Consider the following 15,345-nt stretch of genomic DNA (forward strand, 5'->3'; position numbering starts at 1 on the left):
TGTGAAAAGTACGGAGAAAATAAAAGTTTGAATGAAGTGTATAGGAAAAATTAAATAACAGTTATTTGTGCTTTATAAATCTGTGCTTAGCATCAGAAGTAAAAACCTCTTACTAAATTTTAGGAGCAGAGATGTCATTTCCCAAATTCTATATTGTTTATGAACTTGTGTTGTGATATATGAATGTACAGTAAAGTATTGGTGCCTGCACCCCTGCATTTGAATAGTCCTAAGCAGAATGCACAGGGCAGGATAGTAGTTGGAACGTAAAATTCTAGAGTTATTTGCTTTCCTTAAGAAGGCTTCCTGAGCTTTAAGAAAACTTAGTTTGGATGTGTTTGTTTTTCAGGAAGTCTTTGTGCACTTTATGCCTGTTTAATTGTGAATCGTAGAGCAGTGATGAAGTGACTCCTGTTTTATTCAGCATGTTGCAGTGAGGTCTTGTGCTTATATGTAAGCTCATTCTTACAATAAAAGATTTTTTTTAAACATACTGAGTCAGTTTCTGTAAATTAGTTTTATTTATGTTGTTTTACATTCTTCTAGCTTCTAGCATTTTTTTAGTCTTTCTCTTACGAGATTTTTTTTCCCCCCAAATTTAGTGATCTCTTAAATATTTTTCCTGCAGCACTTGGTAAGCAATGAATCTTGAAGTTGATGCATTGACTTGTCGGATAGAGGGATAAAACCCAGCAATGTTGATCCTTTTTCATTTTTCTGGTAGGGTGACAGATAAATTAGTCCCTGTGGTAACAGAATCATAGAACAGTATAGGTTGGAATGGCCTTAATGTATTACATTGTATATGCAAAAGTGTGTGTGTGTGTCTGTGTAAATGTGTGTATTTTAGGATACCATCCTTTAAACATCTATTTATGGACACATTGATTTCATATTCTTAACTGTGGCTGATGATCATCTCTGCAAGCAACTTCCATAACTTACCGTGTGAGGAAAGACAGTTCTGCATCAAATCCCAGTGCATTTAGAGAGCAGGAAACTTTAATAAGGGGCACTATAGGTTCATTTGTACCATCAGTTGACAGTTTGATACCCTGAAACATTGCTGTTTGCTCAATATCCAGTTAAGGGTGGTAACAGAAGAACTTGTGCAAGAAAAGTAAAAAAGCTTTGGAAAGTTGAGTTTCATCATTGACTAACCCCGTCAGTGTCATGGGACTATTATGACTGCGTGTTTTCAGAAGTACTGGAAAGGATATCAATAAAATACTGGATGAGTTGCACAGCAGTTCATTGTAGATGTTCTGACAAGAATGATGTTTACAAAAGTTGATGGCAAATTGACTTCTGATTTAAATAGGCATTGGTAGCTGGAGAGATAAAGCATCGACATAAGTATCAACATATCATTCTGACTATAATCAGAAAAATGGCCTATGGGTGATCATCTGGCTAAACAAAGGACAGACATGAAAACCTTCTGCAGCAAATTTTGTTTTCATACATCCTGATTAAAATTCAGATTTTTCTATGTGTTGAATAGATATCTATAACCTTCCATTTTTTTATTTTCTCTAGAATATCACAGAATCACAGAATGATAGGGGTTGGAAGGGACCTTTGGAGATCATCTAGTCCAACCCCTCTGCCAGAGCAGGTTCACCTAGAGCAGGTTGCACAGGAATGCATCAAGGCGAGTTTTGAGTATCTCCAGAGAAGGAGACTCCACAACCTCTCTGGGCAGTTTGTTCCAGTGCTCTGCCACCCTCAAAGTAAAAAAGTTCCTCCTCATGTTTAGATGGAACTTCCTGTGACCAAGTTTGTGCCTGTTACTTCTTGTCCTGTCACTGGGCACCACTGAAAAAAGACTGGCCCCATCCTCCTGGCACCCATCCCTTAAGTATTTAGAAGCACTGAGAAGATTCCCCCTCAGTCTTCTCTTCTCCAGACAAAAACAACCCAAGTTCCTCAGCCTTTCCTCATAAGAAAGCTGTTCCAGTCCCCTCATCATTTTTGTAGCCCTTTGCTGTACCCTCTCGTGTAGTTCCCTGTCCTTCTTGAACCGGGGAGCCCAGAACTGGGTACAGCACTCCGGATGCGGCCTCACCAGGGCAGAGTAGAGGGGGAGGATAACCTCCCTCAACCTGCTTGCCACATTCTTCTTGATGCACCCCAGGATGCCATTGACCTTCTTGGCCCCAAGGGCACATTGCTGGCTCATGGCCATCCTGTTGTCCACCGGGACTCCCAGGTCCCTTTCCACAGAGCTGCTCTCCAGCAGGTCAGCCCCTCACCTGTACTGATGCATGGGGTTATTCCACCCCAGGTGCAGTACCCTACACTTGCCGTTGTTGAATTTCATAAGGCTCCTCTCTGCCCAACTCTCCAGCCTGTCCAGGTCACGCTGAATGGCAGCGCAGCCTTCTGGTGTGTCCGCCACTCCTCCCAGTTTTGTGTCATCAGCAAACTTGCTGAGGGCACACTCTATCCCTTCATCCAGGTCACTGATGAATATATTGAACAGGACTGGACCCAGTCCTGACCCCTGTGGAACACCACTTGTTACAGACCTCCAACTGGACTCTGTGCCACTAAGCACAACCCTCTGAGCTCTATCTATCAGCCACTTTTCAATCCACCCCACTGTCCATTCATCTAACCCACACTTCCTAAGCTTGCCTATGAGGGTGATGTGGGAGATGGTGTCGAAAGCCTTGCTGAAGTCAAGATAGACAACAACCACTGCTCTCCCCTCATCTGTCCATGTAGTCATGCCATCGTAGAAGGCTATCAGATTGGTCAGACATGACTTCCCCTTGGTGAATCCATCTTGACTACTCCTGATAACCTTCTTTTCCTCCAGATGCTTTGAGATGGCACCCAGAACGAGCTGTTCCATCATCTTCCCAAGGATGGAGGTGAGGCTGACTGGCCTGTAGTTTCCTGGGTCTTCCTTCTTGCCCTTTTTGAAGACTGGAGTGACACTGCCTTTCCTCCAGTCCTCAGGCACTTTGCCTGTTCTCCAGGACCTTTCAAGGATGATGGAGAGTGGCCCAGCAATGACTTCTGTCAGCTCCCTCAGCACTCACGGGTGCATCCCATCAGGACCCATGGACTTGTGGTTGTCCAGTTTACTTAACTGGTCTCTAACTTCTCAACCAAGGGAAAGTCTTCCTCCTTCCAGACTTTCTCTATTGCCTCCAAAGTCTGGGACTGCTGAGGGCTGGACAGAGCAGTAAAGACTGAAGAAGAGGCAGCATTCAGTAACTCCGCTTTCCTTGCATCGTCTGTCACCATGGCACCTGTCTCATTGAACGCCAGGCCTACATTTTCTCTAGTTTTCCTTTTGCCTCCGATGTACTTGAAGAAACCCTTCCTGTTGACTTTGACATACCTTGCCAGGTTTAATTCCAAGGAGGCCTTAGCTTTCCTTGTTTCATCCCTGCATACTCTGATGGCATTCTTGTAATCTTCCCAAGTGGTCAGTCCTTTCTTCCACATACTGTAAACTTCCTTCTTCCACTTGAGCTTTTTCAGAAGCTCCTTGCTCGACAATGCAGGTCTCCCGCTTCCCTTGCCTGATTTCTTGCTCTTAGGGATGCACTGATCCTGAGCTTGGAGGAAGTGGGACTTGAATATCACCCAGCTCTCTTGAGCCCCCCTACCCTCTAGAGCCCTAACCCATGGGTTTTCTCCAAGCAGTTCCTTGAGGAGATCAAAGTTAGCTCTCCTGAAGTCCAAGGTTGCAATCCTACTTGTCGTTTTGTGCATACTGCACATGATCCTAAACTCTATCTTCTCATGATTGCTACAGCCAAGGCTGCCCCCCAACTTTCATGTCCTCCACCAGTCCCTCTTTCTTTGTCAGTACTAGGTCCAGTAGTACACCTCTCCTTGTTGGCTCCTCCACCACCCGAGTCAAAAAGTTATCATCAATACACTGGAGGAACCTCCTGGACTGTACATGCCTGGCTGTGTAGCCCTCCCATCAGATATCAGAGTGACTGAAGTCCCCCAGGAGAACGAAGGCCTGTGATTGTGAGGTGACTCTCAGCTGTCTGAGTCAGATGCATGCTTTCAGATAGACAGTGTGTCAGATATTTGATTGATGATGCCATATCTAGAATATAAATATTAAAATACAAGAAGATCTTTACAAATCACTGAGTTGTCTAATTCTAATTTGAACTACTTCCTATCATTATAGTTGATGAACAAAAGTACTATTCTAAGAAGTCACTCAAGTTATATTGTTTGTAACTATAATTTGTCAAAGTTTATGCTAAGGAGTTGGATAAATTTGTTTATGAAATGAAAGAAAAACACAAATGCATTAAATGACAACAGTTAGTTTTTAACCATTACTTTAAAAACAAGCAGGTGTGACATGAATCATGAATGAGTTACCCCCCAAAGCCTCCTGTTTTGATTTTGATTCTAAAAATTAGCTCTGCAGACCTTGCTAAGCCTTGCTTTTCTGAAGGGGGTGTTATAAAAACATAGGAAGTACAAAATGAAAAATAAAATCCTGTTTTAAAAGAATTTCTCTAAGTCCCTACTCACACATGGTCAACAGAAAAGCCCTGCTGTCTTGCAGGACTGGTTCAAAGGCTTGTACTCTGCTAACCTGCAGATATCATACAACACATTTTAAAAAGTTTAATGCTGAAGTGGTATTCTTGCAAAAGGCTGCAGTGAGTATACATGCTAATTTAGAAAAATGGATAGATATGTTAGAGCAGATTGTTAGTGAAGTTTGGAGCAAGTGAAAAATGCAAGGAAGAAAATAGCTGATTGCTCTCAGATGTTGAGGAACACAGACTAATTGTCTTTTACAGAAATCCATTTGCTTTAAAAACGTTTGCTCAATCTGAGTGGGGTTGGGGCAGAGGGGAGTCCCAGAGGGTCTGAAGACTGAAAACTTAATTGGATCAGTCAGTTAAAACTAAGGCACTCAGAAGTAAGCAAGGGATCATCTAGGATGTGCTAAGAAAAGTCAGACGTCTAAGACTCAGTTAGTTTGACACCTATTATAGGAAAATAACTCTCAGTTTTAAGAGTTAAGCCTCAGAGACTTATTGATCCATTCAGATGGGAATATGTACAATGTAATGCAGAAAACCTGTCTGCTTGTTTTTTCCTGTGAAGTTGAAAAGCCCTGCAAAAAAGGTATTGATTAATTTCCTTCCTATAATACCTACACAATCCCTCTCATTGGCATAATTCCAATGTGCTGAAGTATTTGTTTAATTCATGTCCCATGGCAATACGAGACTGGATACTCTGAGGCCAAGTAGGTTCTATATATGTCTTTTACTGGCAGCTTTCTACTGGCTGCTTCTTCAGTGCTCATTGTGTAGCTGTGTAATTATGCTCAAAGGTTGCAGGGGGAGAGTGTGTGATTTTTGTTTTGTTTTTTAACCAGTACATCCGTTTAATGCTGTATTAACAGTTGTACAAACTGAATTGATAATGCAGCATCCAATTTTAATTTCAGTGAGCCGTTAGGATAAGCAACCAGTGTAGAAAGGTTATATCTTGTAAACGCCACACACATACTCTTCTCTGAGGCAGATTTTGGTACCTCAAGTGTACTGCTTGACACTCAAGCCCAGCTACCGAGCAACTTTGCTCTCATGCACGTTGCGATGAATAAAGGTTTTTGCTACTGTCTTACGTAAGCGGGTTGTGGAAGCAGGGGTCACAGGAAACAGGCTAGATTAATTCCTCACGGGTTGCAAAACTGGCTAAAATCCTGTACTGCTGTTAATTCTCAATTAGTTGCTGATAGTAGGGAAGGATTAATGGAAGACGTCTCATTTGGCTTAACGGCGGAACAGAGTAAGTTTACTACATTTGCTGGTACTGTTAAACTGGGAGGAACTGCTGGCGTGTTGGGAGGACTGGATTATCATTAATAACATCCCTGACAACCTGGACTGCAAAAAGACTGAAAGAAATAAAGTCCTGTAGCACAAGGAAGAGAAAAGTCTTCAAATAGTTATGAAATAAAGGACAGGAATACTTTATTTCAGCTGCCTATAGGAAAAGATACAATAGGTTAATGTTGCAACAAGTTGTACAGCGTATAACAAAGCCTTTAAAGATAAAGGATAATTAAATATGTTAATAAATAGCATAGGAGAATTGCTTCATTGTTTAATCATTGTAAGCCTTTAAGAACAGGTAAGGCAAACACTTGTTATGATTGATAAAAACATATTTACACCTACCTTGCAGTATACCTTGCAGGTATACTAGGCAGCCTCTTGAAGTCTCTTTTGTGCTTCTCTTAGAAATGTTCTCAACCCACCCAAGTAGCTCATCTCTTCATTCTTTACCCGTTCAATTCTTAACAAAAGAAAGATGAAAGAAAGTACACCTTTGTAACGTACTGAAGTGTTCTTCATGAAGGGATCATAAATCCTGAAAGTAAATTATTTTTTTCTTTGCAGGTTACGAGATGACAGAATTAGGATAGAAAGGATGGAAAACCTCCATTTTGAATACAGCCATGCTTTCCAGCTGATTACTGATTTTTACGCAAAAGAAGTGCCTGATACTACAGGTATGTCACTCAGGTTTTTACACAAAAGAAGTGCCTGATACTATAGGTCTGTCATTCAGAATGTCTTTGACGCATGCATCCTGTTAGCTTTTACAGGATGGAATACATGTGAGTGCATCGCATCAGGCCTTACGGACTTGTCTATGTCCAATTTGTTTAAGTGTTCCCTAACTTGATCCTCCCCTGTTGAGGAGAAATCTTCACTGCTCCAGAATTTCCCACTGGTTTGAGAAGCCTTGGATTCCTCAAGGCACATCTTACCAGTAAAGACTAAGACAAAGAAGGCATTGAGTTTCTCAGCCTCTCCCATGTCCTTTGTCACCAGATCTGCTACCCCATTCAGCCGTGGGCCCACATTTTCTCTAGTCTTACTTTACTGCTGATGTACTTGTTGCCCTTCATGCACTTTGCCAGTCTCAACTGCAGGTGAGCTCTGTCTTTCCTAACCCCAACCCTACAGGCTCAAACAATGTCTCTACATTCTTCCTGGCTCACCTGTCCCTGCTTCCACCTCTCATACTCCTCCTTTTTAATGCTTGAGTTAATCAGGACCATCTTGTTCATCCATGCAGGCCTTCTGCCACCTTTGCTTAATTTTCTGCACATTGGGATCTTTTTTGAGCTTGGAGGACGTGACCCTTGAAAGTGAACATTATTTAAATAGAAATGAATACAGGGCTGGCATCCCTTTTTTTTCATAGCTTGAAGATGTGTGTTTAGAGAGATTTAAATTCACACATATATAACAACTGAGGGAAATTATTCAACATCTGAAATGTTTCTTCAAGTTCTTGTGTGTGTTAACAGTCTAAGAACAGAAGAACAGCTGTAAAAACATCTCTGAAAAAAATTAATAGGGTTTTAAAAAATACCATTTTATGTTGAGATATCATGGAGTGAATTTTCCTACTGTTGCAGCTGGAGCAGTAAAGCACGGTTTAGAAACACTATGAAATACAAATAACTGTCTCACAGAGATGAGACATACGCTGCAGACTGGCCGATAAATCATCAGGACATGTGACAAGGCCTGTTCATTCCTTTTAACTTGCAGAGATGTTGCCGACAGTAATGGAGAGTTCAGAATTCAGTTCTTAGTTTGTATATTTAGAAATTTCTTGTGCCAACAGTTAGTAATTTTTATGAAGAAAAACCTGTGGAGTCAAATGTTTTATGTTTCCTAATGTGTTTACGTTATTGTAATGTTCTACATTCTTTGCAACCATGGATGTTGTTTTGGAACCTCACTTTATGTTGGTTTATAGATATCATAGAACACTACATATATTACAGCTTTCTATTTGATTAAATTGAAAAATAGATTATGCTTTTTCTAAAATACATAAGTAGTAAACAATGAGTTAACAAGAAAATCACACTTTTTTTTTTAGGTCCTCAAAAACTGTCTGTAATACTAAGCTTGGATAAGCCTGTTATTTGCTCTCTGGCAGCAGTAATTGCATACCTCAAAGAATTTAATTTGGAAAGGACGCTTTACAATCCAAGGTATGTTGCCTTATATAAACTTTCAATTCAAAGCACCAATACAAGTACCAGTGTTACCTTGTAAGATTTAGAAGACAACTTCCCTTCGATGTAATGAACCCACCTGCTAAGGCAATAAACGTAGTCTTTGTAAAAATTATACCTTACATTTAAGCTCTTAATCAGAACTGAAAGAATGAAGTGATTTTTTTTTTAAGTGGTGTTTCATGAAAATCTTTATGAAGTATGTTTGTCTAGACATTACTATCAGTAATGTAAATAAACATGTACTGCTGCCAAGTGTTATTGAAAACAAACAAGGTACAAAACCTGATAGATACTAGGAGGGAAATTTTGAAGTTTGTTAATCAATATCAGCCATCACATCTCAACCTCAGTTTTACTTTTTGAACAAGATTTGGGGTTTTTGGCAGCTTTAAAAAAAAAAAAAAAGCTGTAATTTAGCTTCACAGTTGTTGTTTACTTTGCCAGAGGTGTCTAAATAATTTTCTGTAGCTCTTGAAGCAGGTATAAATGCTAATGTTGTAATGCTTAGACAGTACACGGCAGGTCTGTTTGAGTTGGTGAATCTAGTTATCAATTACAAAAAACCGAGAAGTTCAACACATCCTGGCTTTCTGAAAAATTCCTCAAGTTGGTTCAGTGGTAACTAGAAGGGGGGCAACAATCATGCAAATAGTTGTTGATAGACCATCATCATTTGTGCAAAGTTACTACAAAAACACACAGACATGGAAATAATCTTGTCTTCCCTTAAGTAGTCCCAACACTTAGGTTTATTAGATATGCTCAGATGAGTACTCCAAATTTGTAACAGGATTGTGCAGGTGGAATCAAATGAAAATGGAAAGATATTGCCACTCAAGCATCTTTTTATCCTGTCTTGCAGAAGTATAAAAGATTGCTATCCTCCTGGCTTAGGTTTGAAAATTTCATTGAGGCTTATTAAATGCTTTAATAAAACAGCTTTATCTATCATGGATACTGTGCAAAATATTCTCCTGGTTGTCTCAGTATTCCTGTGTCCTGTAAGTAGGCAGGATTTAACAAAGTAAGTGGCTGCAAACTTAAAAATATGTCATGTCAGTTGTAGATCATTCACATCTTGTATGAGATTCTTAAAGTTTCAAGCCTTATTTTGAGGGGCTCCCTACATTACCAGTTTTTTAAAAATGCATCTGCATTTAAAAAAATGACTGCAGATGTCAGCTTTAAACATTTCTCAGGTATCTACTAAAGTATTTGAAAATTATATATACCTGGGTTTTCTGAATTTTGGGATGGATTTTCTTCCTTAAGTTGCCCTTTTCCTCTACAATTACTATTAAAATGTTGACAAAAAGAATTCCTGTGGCATCTTCTCAGGTGTCTCCCCCTCCTCATCCACCAAGGAGCGCTCTGATCTGCAGAGTTCTAGCATTGTGGTGTTCCTGCTCATCCTCTTTAGTTGGCCAGAGAAATCTTGTTGTGAGAGTTTCTGAAGAAGAAAGTCAACTCCAGGGAAATGCCATGCCACTTGTAGATATTGTCACAGTGCCTTATGTGCAATCACACATAAGAGGAATGTTCTTTCACGTGGGGGAAATAAAAGATCCATCTTTTATGTAGAAGTAAGTCAGTAGCAGAGGAGAAACATTATTACGTGAAGGCTTGTCTTGCAGCAGTCAGTCACATTTGTAATAGCTGCATCTTAAAATCAAGTATAATTACAGACTGGGAAGGAAAAGCACTAAATCTTAGAGTTGACATTTGCCTGCTGAAGGTTGCTCTAATGGACTTTGGGTGAATGTATAGGCATCTGAGTGGAAAGCTAAGGAACTATTTGATATCTTGGTGACATGCTATGAAAAAAGAAAATACATTCTTTCAGGTAGCTTTGTTCTTGTGCTCAGGAGCTTGGATTCTACTGTATTTATTTCTAAAGCCTTTACTGCTTTGGCTACCCAATACTGAATTCTACTTGTTGTTTTTAGTGTGTCACATATATTGAAATAGCGAGCGAAATACTGAGGCAAACTCAATTTCAATAGTTTTCCTAATACTATCTAAATACTGAAAAGGGAAAGCCTTTTAAGCAAAGGGTGTCAGGCTCATGGATCTTCTGTGATTCTGCAGGAAATAGAAGATAAATACTACATTGCACTGTCAAGCAACTTAAAATTCCTAGGAGAATTCAGGTCAGTGAGCATATACTGATGAGTCAGTGAGCATGAAGTTGGAGTTGTGAGATAGTTTTCAGTTTATTAATGTATGTGACACAGATCTGGATGAAGAAGACCTATTTGATAGGAAGAATGACAAAAAAATTCCTTACACGTCTGTACCTTCTTTGGATAAACACTGTTCTCCCAGCTGAACAAAATTCCAGCTCAATTTAATAGTAACAGTCATGAAACATCACATAAATGATGAAAGTTTGTCATTACTGGGGAGGAAACGAGTTTTGTTTTAATATTCAGATGAAACTTTCAAATCCACTTTTAAGATCCTAAATAAAGCAAAATGTAAAAAAAAAAAAAATTTCTGCCACAGCAGGACCCTGGGATATGGCTAGACTGCATTAGAACTCTAGTAGCAAGTGAAAATAGATTTAACAATGAATGATATAAGCTTTTTTTAATCAGTGTGTTCTAATACCTTTACATACTGAGAGACCATTTTTGGCTTTTGACAAGAAGTTGGTACACGTCTAGGAGACGTTTTCAAATACTCTTGAGTACCCAGTTTTTCTTGAAAAATCATCATTTGCATAGCAGTTGCTGGGAAATGTGCCTTGGTGTATTTTAATTTTACCTACATGTTTTCCAGCATATGGGAGACAGAAGAGAGACTGTAGTTCTTAAATTTTGAACTGTGATAGATGAACTTCAGGAAATGCAGGGAATAGAAGAGCCAGGTGTCTTTCTGAAGAAGGGGAGTAGCTTTGGAATTGGAGAACTACCAGCAATGAAGATAGAAGGCAGAGGCAGAAGTGAAAGAGGAGAGGGGAGGGTTAAAATGGCTTTGAGGGAGACGAGGAAAGAGAGAAAGAATTCAAGAAGAGGAGAAATATTTGATTGTACTTTATAGAGGTGGAAGGGAGTTGGCAAGACGAAATTGAGAGAGAAGTCAAAATGTAAGCTCTTTGGCTTAAAATGGTGAACACCCTTGAATTTTCAGGGGAAATATCATCACAATTGAGGGAATGGTGTTCATAATAAGGCTTTCGCATCTCTTCAGTGCTGATGGTGTCAGAAACATCAGGTATGCAAGACAATGCATTGGTTTATTTACCCACCCTCACTGTGAGAAAGGGAGTACTGAAATGATTTTGGGAAGTTTCAAAGTCAGCTCAGGAGCGTGAGGGACTGAAAAAGCAAAGGCATGGTTTTCAGACACTAAGAAGAAGAGGTGCTTAGCAAGGATTTGCCAGGTCTTTTGAGACCACAGAAGAAGAGCGGCAGGTGGGACCTCCTGCACTCTGGACATTTGGAGCTTGTAGGAGTGCTGAGCCTGTGTGCAAGGAAAGGGGGATGAGAGATTGTAGGCATTTGGGTAGAACAAGGTTGCAGGCCCACTCCTTATGGTGAGTTCAGTGGAGAAAAAGAAGACTAATTCAGGATAAAAATGATGGAGGTTATTTTTGTTTCTCTTAATCCTTCCCAGGTTCTCTCATTTCTTTTCTTGTTCTTTGGTTTGTATCGCTCGGTTTTGTTTTGTGTGTGTTTGTTTCATTTTGTTACAGGTCTAGCCATAAGTTTCTGGACTCCCATCACATCAGGGATCCAGATCAGAAGTTCTAGCCCTGTGGCAATACTCGCTAATGAATTTGAAACTGGTTAATTAAATACAATACATAGTCTGAGCTTGATATCCTTCGCTGCTTAGACTGTGGTAAATCTCTTTCATACCTAAAGAAAGCTAATGCTTCTGCAAAATTGAGAGACTTGGTTTTACTCCTTAAAGCTGAATAGGGATTCCTGCAACTCTTGTCTAAATATATAGCTTTGTTCTGTGGTTTATTCACCCTTGGAAATCTCAAAGACATGGACTCCAGACGTCTGTAAAAGGTAATTGAGCAAATAAAATCTGCTGCTTTGTAGGCTTTCAATACAGTGCCTTGCAGCTTTGCTGGGAAGTTTTTACAGATTTGCAAAATTAAAGTAGTTGAAAACTACTGATCTGAATAACATGCATTCACTTAGGCTGGGTTGCTGAGTACAAAATTATATATACTATCTGCTGTGGAGAGAACAATGAATAAAGCATAAAAAGTGCCCTTTACTGCAAGCTTCTCACGAGGCAGAATGACCAAGAAGATCCAATTTCACAGGTAACATAAGAATCGAAGTCTGAGGATGTAGTTTACTGTCCTAAAGCAATCACAGTAACCCTTTAATACTCATCATCAGGTGTGGTTCTACTCTGAAGAGTCATTTTATGAGTAGGATCCTCTTTCTCATGAGTAGTCCTCAAAAGTTTCCTAAATCTTAGTAGAAGCTTGTGTTTCTTTTTGTTTCCTCTTGTCATTTTTCTTGGCCCACGTGGCATGATCCTACCTTGCCTTGCTTCTCAACAGTGGAATTGCCGGCTGTTTCCATCACTTGTGTTTTATGCTGTTTAAGTACTTGAGAGACAGTTACGAGTCTGTTCTTTGAAACTCAGGTCATGCTGTCACCTGCAGAATGAATTACAGCATTGTTATCCAGTTGAAGTGATTTTGAAGGGTCATTTCTACTGGTGCAGGAGATGGCTCGTAGCAGCATATTAGAATTTCTCACAAGGAATGTGTTGACACCCTTGCTGCAAAACCAGCACTGACTTAATACTTGTTTACAACCTTCTTCTTATGCCATTTGGTTCCTAAATTTCCTACAAAGAGTCTGTCTTTGTTCACATTTTTATCAAGTTCTGATCCCAAGCTGAAGGAAGATGAGGGGGTGGAAGCAAAACATGTTCTGTGCTGTGACATCTGGAATTGTTGGTTGGGCATATACTGCAGTTGATCTTGGCTATTATTCATATACTCTAAGCTGTCAGTTAATAGCAGGGTGAAGTTAACTCAGATACAGCAAACACCTGGATAATATAAACCACACATAATTTATGCTGGGAGAACAACTTTAGCATATCTGATCCTGAAAGAGTAGTAAATATACTCTGCAGTGGAGCAGAGTTAGTTGTCTTTAAATAATAGCAGAGAGCAAGCTTGCCGTGAACAGAATACGCTCTGTATAAAGTGCTCTGAAGCCAAGTGAAGTGGGGAAACACTAAACCCAGGAAATCCACAATCTTGAAACTCACATATGGGTGATTGAGGATTGATGGAAACAGCCAAAAGCATCCTTTTCGCTTTTGGAAAGAGATGGAAAGGGATGGTTCTTACTAGCAGGGTTTAAGAGATCACAGGCTTGAGGAGTGGCAGATCGAAATGCAGCAAATGCGGAAACTGCAGTTTAGGTAAGTCCTAGATGCAGAAGAGGTGCTTTTGGAAGAGTGGGTAGGATTTGTTGTTGATGATAATGATTTCCGCTTGGCTCCCAATCCTTCCCATTTAATTTTTGCCAGCATCAGCAGTTGTGACTGAACATAATAAAAGGAAGTATTGTTTTGTTGGTTATAATATTGTATACTTTGGAAAGTGCTGCTGCTTTTGCCTCCAAGGTTTTGTTTTGCTGGCCAACTTTGTTGGTTGCTGGGATAGCACACTAGAGCAGAATAATTATGACTATGGGTACAGTTCTGAGTCAGCTGTACTTCCAAACTATCGTTGAACTTCTTGAGGGCACTCAGTTGAATACTTCTAATTTGATCCATTATTTAGGAAAAAAATTGCTAGCAGGCCCAAACACCTGCATACAACATAAATATATAACATTAGTCTGAATATTTCATGTTTCTGAAAGTTTTAGTGCTGTTTTTGGTTTTAATATAGCAATAATGCAGCTGTGTGTGTGTAACAGAGAAGTTTGAGCATCTGAGTGCTCCCCCCGAGAGTTTAAAATTGAATGCACTGAAAAAAATTTTGTGAAAAATAAAGAAAGTGGTTTTAAATCCTACCCAACAAGTCATTCTGTTCAGTCTAAGACAAAAAAGAGTGTCCTAGATTTTGTGCAAAGGGCAGTCAGCAGTAAGATTAACCTAGACAATCATGACTTGATTTGTCAGAAGCATTTAGTGAGGATCTTGCACTTCACTTCACGGTCCCAACTACCACATGTGTATGTCTGAGACTGAAATAATTTTCATATCTAATATGATTACACATCTAATACAATTACTTTATTAACTTTTTTCTCAATCAGCACAAACTTTGGGTTGATCTCACCCTGTTCTGTTACGGAGTGTCAAAAAGTCAAGTAATTTTGGTTGTGGTTATTTCATTTTAAAAATAAAATAAAATAGTTTAAATAGACCCTATTTTTATTTTCCTAAATAATTGCACTAACAACCTGCTTAAATTTGTAGTAGTAGTAGAAAATATGTATTTTGATATGCTGTTTTGATGATGAATTGTGTTAAAAGTCTGTTCTACTCTTGGAAATATTAATTCTTAGTTCTATCCCTGTCCCTAATCCTACAGTGATCATGACAGAACACTAGAAAAAGCACATACTTTTTCAATTTCGTTATAGACTGAAGAAGGGGTACTTCCTTAACCATTTAGTGGATCAAGATTAGATAAGAGGAGAGCTGGATTTTATTCTGAGCTTTGTCAGAGTCATTGTAGGAAACTGGGAAGTGAGTCATAAATCTTGTTTTCCCAAGCAGTAAATCAGAAGTTATTAGTGTTCAGTTCTTTTATTTATTTGAATAGATTTTAATTTCTTACTTGATTTTTTTGCATAACTAATGAGTTGTCTAATTTGAGAAGCTTGACAGTGTTTCACCATTACGTCTGTGCCTGAATTTAAAACATAACGTATGAAATTCCTCTCCCCAGCAATTTCAAACGGTTGTCAAGTGAAACTGAATACATGACAATTAATGGGACAACAATGAAAAATCTCGAAATTTTACAGAATCAGGTAAGGACAAATGTAATGTTATTTTAATAATGCTGAGATTTTCACAGCTGCTTGACATACTATTCCCAATGAAGTTAGTTAAGTTAGTTTGCAAATCTCACCCAGAAGGTTTAAATTACTTTAAATGGGATCAGACTGAAGGAGAATTACGTTTTCAGAGGCATACATCAAATTTAATCTGTGGTAGCTTTTAGTATGCGTTAGGAACCTTATTGCACTTTGACTAGCAAAGAACTTTCCTAAAGTTTGAATTCTTGAGCAACTGCAGTCAAGTGACAGGACTGCAGTAGGGTTTGTTTTTTC

General features: G+C 39.1%; 1 protein-coding gene across 1 annotated transcript in view; it reads left to right on the forward strand.

Moving 5' to 3' along the window:
* Positions 1 to 15,345, forward strand: part of MSH3 (mutS homolog 3) — a 122,315-nt gene that overhangs the window by 38,367 nt on the left and 68,603 nt on the right. Inside the window, exons 9-11 of the mRNA XM_059833465.1 lie at positions 6,417 to 6,529; positions 7,921 to 8,035; positions 14,958 to 15,042. Coding sequence (XP_059689448.1) covers positions 6,417 to 6,529; positions 7,921 to 8,035; positions 14,958 to 15,042 — 313 coding nt within the window. The remainder of the gene's footprint in view (positions 1 to 6,416; positions 6,530 to 7,920; positions 8,036 to 14,957; positions 15,043 to 15,345) is intronic.

The sequence above is a fragment of the Gavia stellata genome, chromosome Z, assembly GCF_030936135.1.
Source record: "Gavia stellata isolate bGavSte3 chromosome Z, bGavSte3.hap2, whole genome shotgun sequence".
NCBI lineage: Eukaryota > Metazoa > Chordata > Aves > Gaviiformes > Gaviidae > Gavia > Gavia stellata.